This window comes from Gadus macrocephalus, chromosome 11, assembly GCF_031168955.1.
Source record: "Gadus macrocephalus chromosome 11, ASM3116895v1".
In the NCBI taxonomy this organism is placed as follows: domain Eukaryota; kingdom Metazoa; phylum Chordata; class Actinopteri; order Gadiformes; family Gadidae; genus Gadus; species Gadus macrocephalus.
The window spans coordinates 2,067,705-2,088,153 of NC_082392.1; the positions used below are offsets into that span (position 1 = coordinate 2,067,705).

Below are 20,449 nucleotides of genomic sequence, written 5' to 3' on the forward strand. Positions count from 1 at the left end.
AACCAGTGGCCCCTCAAAGTGCTTTATCATATTACCGACGGCGGAGTCAGCCATGCAAGGCAACAGCCAGCTCGTCGGGAGCAGTTAGGGTGAGGTGTCTTGCTCAGGGACACCTCGACGGGTATCGAACTAGCCGGTAACCAGCCAACACACTCTAGCTTAATTTCTGTTTTTAAGGCAGCGAAGGTAAAGTCCATATTCCAGTCGATCCCACAAGCTCATTTCTTTCCAACATCGGCTACATGGACGCCAAACTGCATGCAGCAGTTCAAAGTCTTCTGCCTATGAATATTTAATACACAACAACACTGTTATCGTGCTATAAGTCTCCGGTTATTTTCCTGGGCCGCGCTTATGTTTCAGGGCCTGGACAGACATTTATACCCAGTATGAGGTCACCTCTCCCAGTGGAATCTGATTAAATAACCGACACGTACACGTAACCTCCAGGAAGTCATTTTCTTATGAGGTGTAAACTGAAGTTAAATACTGAAATGGCTCCATGCTGGCCGATAGGAAAAAGTGCGCTGTTGTTTTATGATGAGGGATGTAAAAGACATACCTTCACTAGCAGGGGCCTCTTACCCCAGGAGGAGAACACACAGGGGAGATGGCAGAGGCTGCTGTGGCGCTCTCACGTGGGTTACCATTACCAGATGAGGGGGAGGAGAGGGGAGGGAGAGGGAGGGAGGGAGGGAGGGAGGGAGGGAGGGAGGGAGGGAGGGAGGGAGGGAGGGAGAGGAGCGGACACGAGGCCAGGCAGAACATTTGGGTTCTTATAAAAGCTCTTGATGTTGCCGGGCTTCTGCTCGGTGGATGGAAATACTGACGGGACTATCTGGCCGAAGGAGCAAGCTGTCTGGACCCTGCAGTCAACAGCCGATAGATCCAGTGATGGACAGATATCAGCTCCTTTTGACCTGGGTCAGTGTGTTCTCCTGGACGTTGGTGGGGTTACTTATAATGGGCCGGACTGATTACACTAGTGTCAATGGTAAAGGGACTGCATTTATACAGCGCTTTTCTAACCGGTAGCCACTGAAAGCGCTTTACAATATTGCCTAACATTCACCCATTCACGCACACATTCACACACCAACGCCGGTGTCAACCGTGCAAGGCGACAGCCCGCTCGTCGGGTGCAGTTCGTGTGAGGCGTCTCGCTCAGGGACACGTCGACAATTGAGCCGGGTTTCGAACTAGCAACCTTCCGGTTACCAGCCAACCCGCTCAAACCTCCTGATCCGCGTGCCGCTGTAGTCGTTGCATTGTCGAAAAACCTTGTTGAGATACGTTACTCTCCACTGTCCCTAGAGTGCCGGTACAGGGGGCCGTGAGTTTGTCTCCGGTTTCCCAACTCAAGCCTGAGCCTGACGCTTCCTCACAGAACGGTGGTGTCTGCTTCTGCTGCACGTCTTCACACACATTCTTCTGAGTTAAGCAACTTTCCACACAAGAAAGATGAGTACAGAGGAGCAGCAGAGAGAAAGAAACAGAGGAGAGAGAGAAACAGAGGAGAGAGAGAGAGAGAGAGAGAGAGAGAGAGAGAGAGAGAGAGAGAGAGAGAGAGAGAGAGAGAGAGAGAGAGAGAGAGAGAGAGAGAGAGACAGAGGAGAGAGAGACAGAGAGGAGAGAGAGAGACAGAGGGGTGGAAGAGAGAGACAGAGGGGTGGAAGAAAAATAAAGGAGAGAGAGAGGGAAGAGAGCAACAGAGAGGAAAGAAAGACAGAAAGGTTAGAGAGAGAGAGAGGGGGGAGAGAGAGACGGAGAGGAAAGAGAGAGGGAGAGGGGGGGGAGAGAAAAACAAAGAAGAGTGACAGAGGGACAGAGGAGAAAGAGAAATACAGAAAGGAAAGAGAGAGAGAGCCAGAGAGAGCAAGGGCCAGTGAGTGTAAGTTGCCAGACAGGGAGAGAGTGATGAAAGAGGGTTTGTGGTTCGCTCATAACATTGGAATGTGGAAGCATGAGAGGCTGCACAGAAGAGTAGCGAGATACCATTAGAGAGAGATTATCCTGGGCTGATAGCGGCGTGCCTCTGGCGGCCATTACCTCCGGGTTCACTCACAGGCTGCTCAGTAGATCCTGCCGCTCCTCTCACGCCCGGTGACAGTGATGAACGCATAATTACACACAATTACACACAATTACCAGTTTAACCTCACAGGCCCCCCCCCCCCCCCCCCGACACACGACGACTGGCAGCTACGCCGCCGTTATTAAGACTGATGGCGGACCGCGCTCGCTGGATCCTACCGCCCATCTGATTGGCTCCCGTCAGCCTCGGGGAGACGGCTGTGTGATACGTATCCCGTAGGTAATCAATCACCTCGCTCAACTCAAGAGGGGGATAATATTATACTTGCATGTTTATGGACTTTATGAAGGTTATCCGAGGTGGGTCAGACGGAGAAAAATGAGGTTTTCCTCAGGGAAAGATTTATCTAAGAAATCTGACGTATATTTCGGAACAAGTTTCATGCGTTTGGAGAAGCCTGAGGTTTAATTGGTGATAGATCAGGGACTGAAGGGGTCTGGGCATGTGCTTGAGAGAAGACAGGACTAAAGATGTGAAAAGCAAACATTTTGTGTGGATGGACGGCATATTCAAAACTCAAATCAACGGAAAACCGCTAACGTACTAAAGGTTAGCATCTTTACGTTCAGCGAATCAAAATAAAACCATTGACGTGCTAAAGGTTTGCGTCTTTACGTTCAGCGAATCAAAATAAAGCCGCTGACGTGCTAAAGGTTTGCGTCTTTACGTTCAGCGAATCAAAATAAAGCCGCTGACGTGCTAAAGATTAGCGTCTTTACGTTCAGCAAATCAAAATAAAAGCGTTGACGTGCTCAACGTTAGCGTTTCCACGTTCAGGCTGTGCCGGCCCGCTCTCACGTAGGCTACCTCCACATGGTTGGGCAGCGAGTTGATGAACTTGAAGCCCGGGATCCTCTTGTCGCTGCAGACCACGCCCACGTCCTCCGAGTGCTTGCAGTCCGACACTCCGATCCCATTGGACTCACACAGCGCCAGCGTGCTCTCCTTGCCGCTGCAGTGGACGTTGTCGAACCACACGCGGCCTGAACACAGAACCGCAGATCACATTTAAATATAGGGCGTTTAGCAGACGCTTTTATCCAAAGCGCCTAAGTACATTTGTCAGAGGAAAGAGAAACAATATATCGCTGTCGGTACAGTAAGATGTACCTCATAAAATGCACTGACAGTCACTAGGTTAACCCATTCCCCAGATACAACAAAGAAAGCTAGGATAAGATGCTACACAATGCTAAGTACTCTTTTTAAGTGGAAGGAAATATAACAGACAATTAGTGCATACATTAAGTGCCACGATGTACAACATACAATAGGTGCGTAAGAAGGGACGAGGGGTAAGGGGAGTCTAGGTGAACCAGATGGTCACCACCGGGATGTTTCAGTTTAAACGGAACGTGACGACATGTCGTTATGAGGGGCGTGGCCGAGGGTGGTGAAATCCGTCCTCAGGACAGACTGATGGCGGGAAGCCCGGGAATCTCGGTCGGCTTTTGTCAAAATGTTTCAGCGGTGATGAAATAGCGAGAGGCTGCTGACCGCCACTGGGCTCGGCCCTCCCGGTCCACGGCTGGTGTTTTATAGCGCTGTCGTCGGCCGTGAGTCCACACGACATTGGAGTCTATCAAGCGGGGCGGGGGGGGTCACTCGTAAAGTGCTCCTACGTGTAAACAGCTTGAGAGGGTTCTGAGTGCGTTGTGCTTTGCCAGTAAACCGATTCGTTCTGGACTCGAGATGTAATCGAAATAAAACAAGTGCAGCGTTCTTCTCAGCGTGTGGAGTCGTTGACCTGCATTGACCGTAATCCTTTCTGAGAAGGGTTCATAACCAGCCCACTTCCTGCTTACCTTTAAGTGCAACAAATCCTCAACCCTGAGACTTCCAGAATGTAATAAACCTGACGATCGCGTCATGATACCCTCACATCCTCAACAGCCATCCCTCCCCCCAGAACTCTAAACACAGAACAGGGAGGGCTACAAACTCACAAAGACATCAGCGAGCCAAACATCCCCTGGACCCTACCTTCTCCCTTCCCGTACTTGGCGGAGGGCGACCAGGACATGGCCTCCAGGTAGCCCAGCTCGCGGCACACCACCTTGGCGTTGTGGCTGGAGAAGTCGTCGTCGCACACGGTGCCCCACTCCCCGCTGTAGAACACCTCCACCCGGCCCTCGTTGTGCTTGCGCTTGTCGCCCGCCAGCCGCAGCTGTATCCTGGGGGTGTTGGCGGGGATGTGGGGCGCGCTGTACATCTCCTGCTCCGGCTGGGGGTAGCCGGGCGGGTAGCCCATGTGCTCGTACTGGGCCCGGGCCAGGGGGGCGAGCAGCGCCAGCAGCAGCAGCAGGGACCCGTGGAGGGAGGGGAGGTGGGGCTGGTGGTGGGGGGGCTGGCAGGGGGCCGGCATGTTGGCTCAGGTGGAGGGCGTCCGACGGAGGGCACTGGTTTAGGATGAGATAAGGCTTTGTTAATCCTGGGAGGGCGCTGGTTTAAGATAAAGTAAGGCTTTGTTAATCCTGGGAGGGCGCTGGTTTAAGATAAAGTAAGGCTTTGTTAATCCTGGGAGGGCACTGCGGTTTAGGATGAGATAAGGCTTTGTTAATCCTGGGAGGGCACTGGTTTAAGATGAGATAAGGCTTTGTTAATCCTGGGAGGGCGCTGGTTTAAGATAAAGTAAGGCTTTGTAAATCCTGGGAGGGCGCTGGTTTAAGATAAAGTAAGGCTTTGTTAATCCTGGGAGGGCGCTGGTTTAAGATAAAGTAAGGCTTTGTTAATCCTGGGAGGGCACTGCGGTTTAGGATGAGATAAGGCTTTGTTAATCCTGGGAGGGCACTGGTTTAAGATAAAGTACGGCTTTGTTAATCCTGGGAGGGCACTGGTTTAAGATGAGATAAGGCTTCGTTAATCCTGGGAGGGCACTGGTTTAAGATAAAGTACGGCTTTGTTAATCCTGGGTGAGCACTGGTTTAAGATGAGATAAGGCTTTGTTAATCCTTGCAGGGGACGCCAGGTGCAAATGACATTAAAGAGGTGGAAACAGTAACAGTGCCCAAATCTGTATGAATGTGAGATTGCCTGTTATCTTGTCACCCTATGAGCAGGGAGACAAAGAGTCCCGATTGCAAACTAACAGCCAATGTCCAGTTCATGGTTAGGATAAGGGGAACTTCTGAGAGGAGAGGCTCAGGGGAGAAGATAGGAGAGGAAAGAGAAGAGAGGGATATTATTCACTTTAAACACTTTTCTCCGAGGGGAATTCAAAGCCACTTTGGGATCCATGTCATTAAGGAGTAGATAGGGCTAAGGGGGTGATTTGCTACAGGATGCCTACAGGCTGGACCGTCGACGTTGGGGATGGAGCTCAGAACCTCCTGACTATGCCGGCAGTGGGAGAGAGGACGACCAGCCGAGGGAGGTCTGACGAGGAACGAGGCGCCGACATGATGTCACCATCCTCATAACGTTTATTCCTTTCCCACACCTGCGGATGGGTTTGCGTAATGATGGCGGAGAGTGTCATTACCAGATAGTTTACACAGCTTTACAATTCAAGACCTCATCCTGTTTAAGTGGCGCGGGGAGGGCCAGGGTAGGGCTGTGAATGTTTGTTAAAGCCTCGCGGCACCAGAGCAGAGACCGTAATCTCTGCGTCCACCAATCAGAACCGCTGGTTTGAATGGGAGCCGTTAGGTCCCTTCCCCACTGGGACCCTTGAAGCCTTTAACAGGGGGGACAGAAGATGGATCAATAACACACACACACACACACACACACACACACACACACACACACACACACACACACACACACACACACACACACACACACACACACACACACACACACACACACACACACACACACACACACACACCACAAACACCATACACACACACACACACACACCAGCACATACACATCAGAACACACACACACACACACACACACACACACACACACACCAGCACATACACACCAGGACACACACACACACACACACACACACACACACACACACACACACACACACACACACACCAACTTGTAGACATACATACACACCCATACACACGCAAACACCAGCACACACACACAGACAGGAACACACACACACACACACACACACACACACGTTTAAACAACAAAAACAAACTAGAACGCATACAGACAAACATACATACACACACAGCAACAAGCAGACATACACACTAATACACAAACCAGCACACACAATCACAAAGACACAGACGCACACAAACACTCACTCACACACACACACGCTAACACATTTCAAACCCCAGCAGCACAACAACAGGCCGAGATGCCCTCCCGGTGCGTTGTGTGTTGAATGTTGGACGCTTCACTGCCGACAGGATCCCTATAACGACCCTCTCGTGTATAAAAGTAGTTCTCCAGTGACATCGGCAGCATCCTCTGCCTTTGTTTGTCTCCTCTGCTACAGCTGGGGTCTTGTTTTGAGGCAATGCGCTGAGACACGACCGCGGTCGCTCGCAGCGCCATCTCACACTGCTGAAGCAACAGCTGTCAGACGCGGCCGGGTATGGATACGGGCTTCATCTGAAGGAGGTTCCGCCGCTGTAACGTGGCAGTGGTTACACAAGCCCATAAGCCCCCAGAGTTAGCGGGAACAAGGGGCCCGCACAGCCCCTCTGGGGGGCCGTCGAAACAGGCTCCAACAGTGGGCCCGCTGTCATCACTAAAACACGACCGACACACAGAACAAAACCTGCGAAAGACACTCCACTATGAGAGACTATTGTTTATCCATATATCAGTCGGTCCGTCCATCCATCTTTCGGTCTGTCTGTCTATCCATCTCTCTGTCTGTCTGACCCTGTCTGAGAACGCAGACTGGAGACTCTCGATACAGCAGAAGCTAATCATGGCTTTCACTCTGGCATATGGAATCCACCAGTCTGCATTTTCCAGTGTTATACACTTGATGCATTCTTTGTTTTCCTTGGCAAGGGAGAGTGAGACCAAATTAAAACTAGACAGCCAATTACAAAAGGCTGCGCCCACTCAACATCCAATCAAACATGGCTGGGTTTCCTGGAAGTTCTGACCTTCTGATCTTGGGGGGTTAGGTGGGGAAAATTGTTTTTTCCCCACTTAAAAAAACCACAAACTTTCTCTCTCACTTTAAAAAGTGAGAGAGACACACACACACACACACACACACACACACACACACACACACACACACACACACACACACACACACACACACACACACACACACACACACACACACACACACAGAGAAAGAAAGAAAGAAAGAAAGAAAGAAAGAAAGAAAGAAAGAAAGAAAGAAAGAAAGAAAGAAAGAAAGAAAGAAAGAAAGATTTTTAGTAGTTCTACACTGCCAGCGGTCATATAAACCTTGATGGTTCAAATCAGATCCTCATCATTCAGGGTGGACCACAATACTGCCGTGGAAACACATTCCTAACGCCAATAACTCCGCAGTGGATGTTTGTCGGTAGTTTTGTCTGGATTCACATCAGAAACAAGACCATGCATGAAGGGACTGAAGCAGAGATATGAAGTCTAGGAGAATGTCAGTGTGGATTACAGTTAAAACGGCTGGTGGTTCACAAACAACTTTAAACACTTTTAAACACAAACTGCATCAGTTGTGTTGACCGACAGAAATATTGAAAGAGCTGAAAGAGAAGGGATAAAACACATACCAAATAAGTTTGCCAAGGATAAAACCTAGAAAAGCAATTTATCTTTTATCTTGTTGAAGGCCAAACGGGCTTTTTTCATCTCTAACAGGCGAACTGATGCGATGTCACTTATTTCCAAATGAAAATCACGACCAGAAAACTATTCTGCAACAAAGTTACCAAGAAAAACAAATGAGTAAGTGAGCAGTTAACGCAGTATAGTTAATGCAGATCTGACTTGCCTTGGATTGCGCCAATCTCTCCAGCAGAAAACAGCCCCAATACGAGTCCTTCACCTCCGCAGAGCCGGACTACAGAAGGACGGACCTATGAGGGACGCGGAGCAGTCGGACTCCTCACATGCACTTTTACTGAAGCTTGAAACCGTGGGCCTCTGGACCGACGATGGGTGGACCCTATCAAAGGGTGGACCTGCCCACGGGTGGACGACCTATCCACGGTAGACCTGCCCCTACGCACGCCTCCCTCGGCTCCGATGACCTCATGCGCTTTAGGAAGAGCTCCTGAAGCGGGGTTATTACTTTAAGGGGTGGCGAATAACTTAAGTACCACTTTCCCTCTGTTAGGAGGAGCGGGGTGGAGCCTGCCTCCCACCCTCCCGGCCGCTTCCAACCTTCTCGTGGAGCGAGCAGGCCCACGTAGGAGAACCAGGGGCGTAGGAACGTGTTTAACATTGGAGGGGACACATATCGGAAACCTGACAGATTCATTGATGGTTCGAAGAGAAATATGTCATAAATGAACTACACTGCAAAACATTCACAAATGTATTTTATTCTTCTAAAAATATACATTTGTAAAGGAAAACACATTTTGAATGGCAGTATTGAACTGATACATATCAAATCAATTATTTAATTGCAGGCCTTATCATACAGTTTTGTAGACTGATCAATAACATGTGAAAAATATTGATCTAAATTTGAATTCGTATTTTCTGAATACCTTTTCTTTTCTTAGTTGTAGCCTATCTTATGCCTCAATGAACACACAGGCAAAGGTTAAGGTTAAACGGAAAAACAGCATCAAGAATTTTAACATATACACCAACGGTTCTATCAACATCCTTTCTGTACCGACAGCGATATATTGATGCACTTCTTATGACAAATGTACTTATTGTAAGTCGCTTTGGATAAAAGCAGCTGCTAAATGCCCTAAATGTAAACGTAAATGTAACTTGTTTTTAATCTCGAGTAGGCCTATGTGATATTATTCGAACATTTCCACTAACTGATTGGTGTGTGAAGGCAAACGAAAACGACATTAGAATGGATGTAATGAACTGATAAATATAAATTAGTGTGTAGAACTGATACAAATAAAAGCTAGATAGCACTGTAGTGTTATCCAACAGTGTCAAACGTGCCGTGACACACAAAAGGTTGAAAAACTATGGCCTAGGCAAAAGAGCCAAAATGTTTTCTTCTCCTGTCATTTGCAGCCACGAAATGCTTGCAAATTGACTTCTTGTCAGTAAGTCAAGTCTATCCTGATGGACATGACAGACAGCAACATGGTTGAGTCTGTTTTGAGACATTGTGGACCGGAGCCAGGTTTTGAGCCTGCGGAGGACACTAAAACTTCTCTGCTATTCTACTGCTGTCTTTTCATTTTAACAGCTCTAACCTGTTGCGTTAGCTGCAGACACCCGCATCTCAAACAGTCTGAGCCGTTGATGGGATGCGGCAGCTTATGGCTGTCTTGCGAGACAGCCGTATTCACGCGAGATCACGAGATCACGCGATTAGAGTTGCAGGCTGGCAGCGATCAGCAGCGGTGACAGCGGCGCTTACGTCCCCGATGGAAAGCAGGCAACTTTTCTTCTAGGCAGCGATTCGAAGGCGTTTCCAGCCTGAAGTCCTTATAACTTCCAACCGCCCCAACCCTGCGCGCTGCCACACATGGGGCAGGTGACAAGACGCTGTGTTGCGCTTTCAAAATAATAGCGAGTAAAATATAAAAAAATATATATATATATTTTGCAGTATAATTTTTTGGGGGGGGACAAATGCGCCTGTCTCGAAAATTGGAGGGGACACGTCCCCTCCGTCCCCCCCGGTTCCTACGCCCTTGAGGAGAACACATCAACAGCAATGATTAGTGTCGCTAAATTGTATGCATTAAACTCAAACGAGCAGTTAAAAGCAACTGGTATCACGCCGCTCGGATGATGTAGGCCTACCTGGGGGGAGGGACTGGTCTGTGTGCCTCTTCACTGGGATGAGGTACTGGGAGGAGGGATGGGACTGGTTTGTGTGTCTCTTCACTGGGAAGAGGTACTGGGATGAGGTACCTCAGGGACTGGTCTTTGCGTCTCTTCACTTGGATAAGGAGGGAAGAGATTGGTTTGCGCGTCTCTTCACTTGGATAAGGAGGGAAGGGATTGGTCTATGCGTCTCTTCACTGGGATAGGGAGGGAATAAGGGATTGGTCTGTGCGTCTCTTCACTGAGATAAGGAGGGAAGGGACTGGTCTGTGCGTCTATTCACTGGGATGAGGTACCTGCCGTGATCTTTTCAAGAATGAGGCTTCAGTTGAGTTTACCGTTTATTCAAGTAAGATAGAAAGCACAGTCTGGCCAGCGGCTACAGTAGGTCTAAGTACACAGGGAGATTCTAACCACTCGGCTAATGTAGCGCTCCAATCGTCCAATCGATCGACGTGTGTGGGACGTGCGTACACATACAGCTGTGTTTTTCCCATAGCTTGGCCTGAGATTTGTCTGCCATATCCGGTGATATGAGGAAGATATCTTGGTGATGTTCAGGGTATTTTAGCTGTCCGTTCCTCTGGTATCGCGGACTAACTGTTTGACCCTGTGTTCAGCAGATTATGCAAATGTGATATCCCCTAGTCAGGACTACTAGGGGATTCCTGATTTACATAGTAAATGTTCCTGGGATATCTACACCCACATTTAAGTATAATATCATTAACATTGATGCGTTGTATATTTTTAATTCGAGTTTAAATTAAAAAAGATAATAATGGTAGCCCACACGCATCATGTCACCGCTTGTAGAGACGGCTGCCAAACTCTGCAATTAACACGCAGTTTGGTGTCAGGGCCTGGGTCCTCTCTTTAATGTGCCCGGCTCATGGCACAGCATCGGGTCTCGGGATTTTGCCACACATGCTGCTCTATTCGTTCAGGGTATCCTATAAATCAGTTTATAGGATTTTAACTGTTCAATCTCTCTGTGGGTTTGAGAGCAACATGTTAGACAACAAACAACACCATTTATTAAACACTATTTAGCCAGGCACTAACAATTGATAGGGGTTAACCAGCGATTTTTTGCTGCTTGACACTTGGTTCTATGAGCATCCTAACTGTACCGACAGCAATATATGGTTGTTTCTCTTACTTCTGACAAATGTACTTATTGTAAGTCACTTTGGATAAAGCATCTGCCAAGTGCCCTGAATGTAAATGTAAATGTAGAGCACAATATAAATAAGAACACAATTTAGCACATAACCCCTTTTGGACTTTTTTTTTTAATATAAAACACGTCGTTTTTGTCGTTTCCACTCTTCACATCGTCGTGTACATTCGGGGTCACTCTGGGGCCTTCACCACGACCACATTAATCCGGACACCACTGATGTCCTACTCTCTCCTGTCCCACCTTATCCAGCTCTTAGCCACACTTATGCCGCTTTTCCACTGCATGGTACCAGCTCGACACGACTCGACACGACTCGACTCAGCTCGCATTTTTTGCGTTTCCACCGCGGTACCATGGTATCTGGTACCTGAAGTGGCTGCTTTTTCTAGTACCTACTCGCTCTAGGTTCCAAGCGAGCTGAGCCGATGCTAAAAGGTGACGTCGGCAGACGGCCGGCGACTGATTGGCCAGAGAGTGTGACGAAGTCACGAGAGCGACATGGCAACCATGCTGGTAACATCCATAGCAGCGCCGCAGCCAACATGTTCCACTTCTCCAACTTCTTCAACATGCCAGCTAATAATAGTAATGCGATCGATGTCCTCCATTGTTGTTATGTGGGTTCTGTCCATGTGTGGGTTGCGTATGTGTTGTTTGCGTCGCGTACACAAATACGTCACGGCCCTTTCACGCAGCCGACCCCGCCCACGTCCAGGAGGTACTATTTGCGGTGGAAAAGCACCCGTGCTGCTACCGTGTCGAGTCGTGTCGTGTCGAGTCGTGTCGAGTCGAGCTACATGTGCGGTGGAAAAGCGGCATTAGCTTTTCGCCCCGGGGAAGAAAGTCTTGACCGTGTTCAATGCCCCTTAAAACAGACGGCTAGCCATTTCCTGTTGTAAAAGCAAAAGAACATCATGAGATAAAATCCAGTGTTCCGTCGTCGTCTCTCCATCGATAACACCGCGTGGGTCTGTGTTGTCCAGAGGGCTGAGTCGTTGATAACCTCATGATGTGCCAGTGACACCAAACCCCAGCGCCGTCCATCACGGCCCATCACATCTCCCCTGATTTACTCCCAACACATTGGAGCCTGACATTAATTACGTCCTCACAACCGCTGCCAAACACCAGTCAGTCTCGGCCAGGATGAAATATGTCATCCAATTGATGCGGCGAAGGCACACATCCATCACGGAGATCAACGTTTTACAACCACGGAAAATAATGTCTGTCAGAAGCCAGTAAAACACAGAGGACAAGAAAGCTTGATTTCATTGGTGCTTTGGGTGGCGGATGAAAGCCGTCTTCTCTCTGCGAGCTGAGCCGCAGAGACGCCTGGTGTCAACCCCACACACTGCACCGCTGAACAAGAGACTTTTTGACAGAATCTTTAATGCGGTGTCCCGGAGGGGCGATCCGTCCGTCTGTGCGTCTCTGGATTAGCACGGAGAGGCGGGTGGCGGCGAGGAGAAACGGAGAGGGGGGGGGGGTCGGCATGGCAATGGATCACAGAGCTGAGAACATTACACTAGTAGGCTTTGTAGCGTTCCCCGTGTTCTGATTAGTAGTGACTGGGGCCGTCGCTCGGTGTGACAAACCGACACTGGGAGGGCCCTGATACGCAGCAGCGCTTCTCTTATATCAAACAGCTGATAAAAGGACTTCGATGTCACACTATTGATTCACGCACAGGTATTTTTTATTCATGTTTGGCAAAAGAAACGGCGTTGCTCGAACACAAATGACACACAATTATGACTGACTTTTTTACTTTTTAGGACTTCAACTATTTCTTCGTTTAAGTATACAGCTCAGCGCCCAGACCTGAATAGATTACAGCACATTCATTAGCAGCGAAAAACTTTGGAAAGGAAATTCACCCTGAGAGTGCAAGTGAAGCGAGGAGTGCATGTTGATGATCTTCTGTTTGGTCCTTCATTCGTTCTCTTCCTGAAGCAACGGCTGTGAAACGAGGGGCAGAATTCATAACAGGTCCCCTTCCATAACTCACCAGGTTAAACTACCCCATAAAACCGATAAATCCTAGCTGTAAAGCGCAGATTGATTGCGGGGATGCCCTCACCCGGTACGCCGTGTCCTGCCCGCCGGGCTCCGGCCTCTCCCAGCTGCGATTGGACAGAATCCTCAGGACCACGAGTCCGAAGACGACGATCAGAGCTCCGAGGGAGTTGGCGAACACTGCCTCCGGTGGCAGGGCGCTGTACGGCAGCGTCCCGTTCGCCGTCCCGTTCGCCGTCCCTTTGCTTTCAGTGGGGAAAGACGAGGAGAAATTACTTAAAAAATATATCATGCTCATTCGTCCCTGTTAATTATTGATGGCTGAAGGTACACGTATAGTGAAATCATATTTTATTGATGTATTATTGTTTTATATGACTTTATATCCTTACGTTATTGTTGGTATTTTGCATATGATTTATATATTTTTGATCATAATTTCTTTGAGTTATCATTCAAGAAATTATGAACCATGATATAAATCCAGCCTCTTTTCAGACCCTTATAGACCTTTAAGTGTCTTTTCCCCGTAACTTTTAAGGGTCTGTTACGGGGAAAGAGGCTGCATACGTCTCTGTACAGACGTCCTCCTAGAGAGCTCTTCAGCAGCGCTGGAAGGTACTCAACAGAGCGAAGATGAGCTTCTCGTTGATGCCGGAGACGCAGGCGGCGATGCTGAGGGTCAGGATGGAGGCGCCCAGCCACACGTGGAGCGGCTTCAGGAGGACACGCAGCGCCACCGGGGAGCAGGGCAACAGGAAGGCCCCCACACCCACCGCCCACTGGAGGGGGGAGGGGGGGGAAGAGGAGAGAGGGGGAAGGGGGGGAAGAGGAGAGAGGGGGAGGGAGGGGAGAGGGGGGAGGGAGGGGAGAGGGGGGGGAGGGAGGGAGAGGGGAGAGGGGGGGAGGGAGGGGTGGAGGGGGGAGGGAGGGAGACGGATGGAGAGAAGGGAGGGGAGGGAAGGGGGAGGGGGGAGGGAGGGAGACAGGGACCGATAGCGACATGCAGACAACACAGAACAGTAGGGACAGACCGATGGACAGACAGACAGATAGATGGATAGACGGACAGAAAGATATAAATACATTTAGATTTACAGGTACATTTGTCAGAAGAAAGAGAAGCAACATGTCGCTGTCGTTACAGTAAGGATGTTCATAGAAACAAGTGGCAAGCACCAACAATCGCGAGGTTAACCCAATTCCCGTTTACAACAAAGACAGCTAGGATAAGGTGCTACACAATGCTAAGGAAAAATTGTAAGTGCGAGGTTGTACAACGTACAATAAGAGCGTACATCAAGTATTTGGGGAGAGGTTGAGTCTGTCCCAGACCGGGGGGCCCACCGACCTGTGTGGCGAACAGGGCCACGCTGCAGATGCCCACCCAGCTGTGGAGCGAGTAGAGCGGGGGGATGTGGTTGGTGGCGTGGTTCTGGAACACGGCGCACAGCCCCACCACGGCCAGGACCAGCGCCAGCAGCATCGCGCCGGCGTGGGCCAGCTTCCAGGGCAGCTTGTCCCCCCCCCAGGTGAGGGGGACGCGGTACAGCACCGCCCCTGTGGACCCAAGAGGCGTTCTCCTGACTCGGGTCCAGTAGAGAGCATGGATGTCCTGCAGTCAGAACATGTGCTGTCTGCAGGACGGTCATGAGCCCCACTGGAGACGAGCACGGTGGGGTCATTCTCCTGACGCGGGTCCGGTAGGGCTCATGGATGTTCTACAGTCAGAACATTCGTTCTCCTGGCTCCGTTTCAGAAGGGCTCATGAACGTTCTGCAGACGGCACAGTCAGGCCCAATCCCATTTCTACCCCTTACCCCTTCCCCCTCCCCCTTGTTTTGAAGGGGTAAGGGGTAGAAATGGGATTGGGCCTCATTTCTCCGGACTGGAAACGGAGTCAGTTTTACTTTGACTTGAGGGAGATTTCGTTAGTCGTTTTCTACAGCCGTCCATTACACTTCAAAAGGTTTATTTATTTGTTGCTGTTGGCGATGATGTCTAAGCCAGGGCATCAACATGAAGAGGAGCCATCTCCTTTCATTTCTACTTTTAAATTGACAGCTTTTATGGTGAGGAAGTATTTCTTTTAGCTGATAACTTGTCATTTTTTTTCCACTGCAGATATTTCATGATACATTTCTTATCACAATAAATGAATTAAAATGGTTTAAATGTCTCTTAGCCGTGAGCAAACTACTGCTCTGCATTTATTTTGATTTTGAGTTTGCATATGTTGATATTAGGGTCAGCAGTAGGTTCAAATGTATGTGTGGAAGTGGAGGCAGACGCGCCACAAAGATAGAAGCTGGGGTCACACAATCGTTCAGACAGGAGAAGACGGGGTCATCCCGAAAAGTGCGTATTCCCCTTGACATATTGACACACTTACCTACTGTTGGTCAGGGAATCACGCACGAAGGCTACAGCAGCATATACTGGTTGATGATTATCCTTTATCACCGATTTGAACCAACCAGAAACACTGAATCGCGTCATAACCCGTGACTCACTGAGCTGATGCTATCGTTCACTTCAACCGGCAGGTGACATCACAACAACATCGGTTTAGTTCCACCTCCTGAGTTTACGTCTCAGATTTACACGTTACTTTGCATTCAATGCAAAATAACATGACTGAATGAATTTACGACAGTCACCGCTAAAGTACACTTTGGAAGACCGAATACTAAGTATATACTATTTCTGTTCAGTGTCTACTACTTGAACGTTAATGTAGTACGTTCTACAGCTATGCAGCCTTAGTATTTTTGTTCTTATTCATATGATTAATGAGCGAGTAGGGCTTAGGCACCTTGCTCAGGGACGCCTACCCTACAGGAACACTGAGGACAGGCGATGTCTACGCTGGGAATCAAACCCTCACCGTACTCACCGAAGCCGTACACCACCACCAGACCCCTCTCCCCCCCACCCCCCCACACTGAGGGGGGGACAGTACTCACCGAAGCCGTACACCACCACCAGACCCCTCTCCCCCCACACCGAGGGGGGGCCGTACTCACCGAAGCCGTACACCACCACCAGACCGGACACCATGAGCACCGGGTGCCAGTTGAACTTGAGGCCGGAGTCGTCCCAGGCGAACCCGCCGTGCCATTGGCTGTTCCACACGCACACGCCCACCACACAGGCCACGCCCAGACACGCACACAGCAGGAGGCACAGGTAGAGGGGGACGGATGACCTCATGGCGACCTGGGGGGGGGGGGGGGGGACACAGACGATGTGATGATCCCTCAGGTGTGGACACAAAGGTGTGCGTTTGACTCTTACTAGGATTTTGTGTGTTTGTGTATATGGTGTATAGAAAATGTAGTTGGTTAGGGTTGTGTGTTGTCACAAGGGGTTTCAGGTGAAACTAGTTCCAGCAGAATTACAGAGCCTCTATTCTATTGGACAATGTGTCAAGAGGAGGCGGAGCATCAACATTTAAAGCCGAGTCAAAATGACTGCTGGTGTGACAGACAGAGAGAATGAGAGACATATGCCGCTTTTCCACCGCACATGTAGCTCGACTCGACACGACTCGGCACGACACGACTCGACACGGTAGCAGCACGGGTCCTTTTCCACCGCAAATAGTACCTCCTGGACGTGGGCGGGGTCGGCTGCGCGAAAGGGCCGTGACGTATTTTTGTACGTGACGCAAACAACACCTACGCAACCCACACATGGACAGAACCCACATAACAACAATGGAGGACATCGATGCGATGGTATACGTGTTCGTATTATTAGCTGGCATGTTGAAGAAGTTGAAGAAGTGGAATATGTTGGCTGCGGCGCTGCTATGGCTGTTACCAGCATGGTTGCCATGTCGCTCTCGTGACTTCGTCACACTCTCTGGCCAATCAGTGGCCGGCCGTCTGCCGACGTCACCTTTTAGCATCGGCTCAGCTCGCTTGGAACCTAGAGCGAGGCGGTACTAGGAAAAGCAGCCACTTCAGGTACCAGATACCATGGTACCGCGGTGGAAACGCAAAAAATGCGAGCTGAGTCGAGTCGAGTCGTGTCGAGCTAGTACCATGCAGTGGAAAAGCGGCAATAGAAACTGGAAGGCAGAACTATATATAACTTAGGACTAATGCTCATAACCTGAATTGTGATTTTTGTGACACCCACTTCTGCACACCGTCATCACACAGCCTTACAAAAGAGGATTTTCATATCAATGCTTTGAAATGGAAATGATGTCATGGAAGCTTTATTTGCTGAAAATTACCTGATATACAACATTGAAAGATAGCACATGAGTGCACATTGTATTTCCTTAACAACCCGGCTCTATACTAGACAACACTAAACCCATCAATGTAAGGATATTTCATTGTCAATTAAAATCAGTTAATGATACTAAGGGAAGCAATGAGTTAAAAGTTATTAAGTATTGAGTCAAATATTGCTTCTACATGTATCTTTACATATAAGCAAACTACAGTCACACTTTATCCCATAATGTAATACCTTCAACTTTGCTTATTTTCTTTGTCGTATACATTCAATTAAATATCCAGTGAGTCACTTACTTTTTTAGGTTCCCTTCCACTTCAGCCAATGTCCCACCGTATATAACAGAAAAATCTAAAAACCAACCCTACACTAAGAGAAGGTGATGTGGGTGTACTCCCATGTGACCCGATGATGTCTGGTACCTACTGTGGGGATCGATTTCACTTCTGTATTGCGTTCAGCGGGGGGCTCACTTCTCCATTGGTGTGTGAGCAGCTGGAGGCGCGTCAGTGGGAAGTCAGAGCCGAGCGGGGGGTCAGCGGAGGAACCACCTGCGGTTTCTGCTGCACCCAGGGGACCTCTGGGGAGAGGCAACACTTTAGTATACAGAATTAATTTAATTAAATTAACGTTCATCAACGTTTCAACATAATTTTTTTTTTATTATCGAGGGACAGGTTTGGCAGGTGTATTAACCTGTTGTATTATCCTAACGTTACGTCAAGTTATTGTTCTCGTAACTTTACAAAGTCGAGTACAAGTTTCATTGCAGGGTACCTCATTCAGAAGATCCCGAAGCGTAGAAAGGGTCAAACAAAACAGTCATCCTGTCATCCGCGTGACTTGCAACTTACAAAACATTGAACCGAGAAAGAGTGTTTACCCCCGGGAACTTCCGGTCTGGGATATGTAGTCCTGGTAATGCCCTCGTGTAGTTCACCAGAGAATGCCATGTTCTGGGATATGTAGTCCTCCTGGTCATGACTTCTGGTTGTTTATACCTGGAGCACTCGCGGGTCCCTGTACCGCCCTCACCTGGGATCCTCTGCGCATGTCACTCTCGTTATAGTCTGTCCAGATTTACATTCCTAATCCGAAAATGAATTAAATCCTAATAAAAAAGTATTTCTTTCGTCAACTTAATGTTGTGTCTTGGGGTTCGATGTCAGGACTTTTAACCGGTATTCTGTCCACCGGCTCCCCCCTCAGACAGAAGTGGTAGCGTAGCGGTATTTGACGTTAGAAGATGGCCTTCACTTTAACATTCCTAAGTCGCAGTAGGCTTATATAGCATACATTTTTAACTGGGTTTTATTTCCATGAATGCTGTTGATCTGGTTACAATGACCTACTAGTTTCCCCTATGGACAATGTTGATTACATAGCCTATCTGAAATATTTCCAAATCTAATATTTAAAAAGGCCATCTTTCTTTTGCAAAGCTCTTTCAAACACATTTGATTTCTTATCATCCAAATTGCAATGAATGTATCAGGCTAATATTTTATTGTAAACATGTTTCCTCTTATGTACAATTGCAGGCTATTACAATGCAGAATATTCAAATTAGGATAGTTTTTCACCTGTCGACCCTATAGCTTTACCTGCCGTACATTAAAAAAACGCATATACTCATCGTCTTCAACTGTTCAGCAATATCTACTCTTGAACATAAGATCTATTAACAACTACTTCATTCTGATGACTCTCATAAATCACTTTTCCCCGTAGAGAATACCAGTGGCACAGCTTGCCGCCAGATGTTACACCTTATCATTGGTGCCATTAATCAGAGGGCTATTTCAGGACAAAATATCACAATTACGTTCCGGAATCACCCGGGATATGACTGATCATTTGCTGTTCGACGGCACATGCTGCGTTTATTGCCACGGTTCAGATTAATTAGTAGGGCTCCTAAGAAAGTCAAGTAGCCCTTTTTCAGTAGCGCGCAGACGCACACACACACACACACACACACACACACACACACACACACACACACACACACACACACACACACACACACACACACACACACACACACACACACACACACACACACACACACACACTAACACACACACACAACAGCCGGAGTCTTGGATCGCCCTCTGCGTGCCTTCGTCTTCATCCGTGTTCCCCTCCGAGGAAGGTGTTTATTAGCTGACACACTTGGAGTAGAGCAGGCCAAGAAAGTGTTTGCGTCCTGGATTTGCCACGAGCAGCAGAACCATCAAGGGTTTGGTTTATTTTCTGAGTTTATTTAGCAGGACGCCAGTTTGGCCAGAGAGACAGCTAATCTGAATCGGTGGTCCCTGGGCAGGAAAACATTTAAAAGCAATGCAATTAGCAACAACATCCCATGGCGGTTGCTCAGGCTGTCCACCGCCGCATCGCGGAGAGGAGAATCGACCGTGTTTGAATTAGGAACCCCCTTCTCTATCCATCACTCAATCACTACCTCCTCGGAGCCCCTTCGGCGATCCTACGCCCGTCCCCCCGCGGGGAGTCGTGCCTGCGGCCCGTCTGCCAGAGTGCCTTGCTTGGGGGTCTTTCTCAGGGACACCTCGACACTCGGCTAGGAGCAGAGGGGGATCGAACCAGCAACCTTCCGGTTACCAGCCAACCCGCTCTACCTCCTGAGCCACATTCCCCCCTCCCCCCTTCCATCGAAAAATTTAATTTTGGTTCAAGTTTGAGCAACGAGGAGTAGGCCTCCATGCCTACGCTATACACAAATACATAACGTTCTTTAGTGTGAGCATGCTTTTCAGAATGAAATAGCAATGGCAATACACTGACATGGCATCAGAATAATTCTGTAGAACATTTACTAAGAAAGGAAGCAGTCTGAAGCCAGGGCCAAGGTTCAAAGGCCGGACAGCGCTCTGTAGAGTTTACAACACGACGGTTCTACGTGGGAAGTGATTTAACACGAGTTGGTTTAATGTCAGAGGAGCATGCAGCCGCCCTTAACAATAATGTGACATACAAGAACACATTGCTGAAAA

The 20,449-nt window shown here is 48.6% G+C and overlaps 2 protein-coding genes across 6 annotated transcripts in view; both read right to left on the reverse strand.

Moving 5' to 3' along the window:
• The window catches only part of loxl2b (lysyl oxidase-like 2b), a 25,214-nt gene extending 20,724 nt beyond the window's left edge, over positions 1 to 4,490 (reverse strand). Inside the window, exons 1-2 of the mRNA XM_060064351.1 lie at positions 4,079 to 4,490; positions 2,903 to 3,078 (exon numbers count right to left, since the gene is read on the reverse strand). Coding sequence (XP_059920334.1) covers positions 2,903 to 3,078; positions 4,079 to 4,460 — 558 coding nt within the window. The 5' untranslated portion in view covers positions 4,461 to 4,490. The remainder of the gene's footprint in view (positions 1 to 2,902; positions 3,079 to 4,078) is intronic.
• An 8,353-nt stretch (positions 4,491 to 12,843) lies between these two features.
• On the reverse strand, positions 12,844 to 18,339 carry LOC132467032 (lysosomal membrane ascorbate-dependent ferrireductase CYB561A3). 5 transcript variants are annotated; one of them, XM_060064076.1, is made up of 7 exons: positions 18,213 to 18,339; positions 17,862 to 18,015; positions 16,208 to 16,400; positions 14,533 to 14,741; positions 13,809 to 13,963; positions 13,246 to 13,426; positions 12,844 to 13,124 (listed from the first exon to the last, which is right to left on the reverse strand). In XM_060064076.1, exons 1-7 carry the CDS (start codon positions 18,215 to 18,217, stop codon positions 13,098 to 13,100), a joined length of 924 nt encoding a protein of 307 aa, XP_059920059.1. In that variant the 5' UTR covers positions 18,218 to 18,339; the 3' UTR covers positions 12,844 to 13,097. The 5 variants fall into 5 exon arrangements, with proteins under 5 accessions (XP_059920059.1, XP_059920060.1, XP_059920061.1 ...); XM_060064077.1 differs by having other exon boundaries at positions 13,246 to 13,405; positions 13,800 to 13,963; XM_060064078.1 differs by having other exon boundaries at positions 17,862 to 18,031; positions 18,213 to 18,330.
• Positions 18,340 to 20,449: the final 2,110 nt, after the last annotated feature.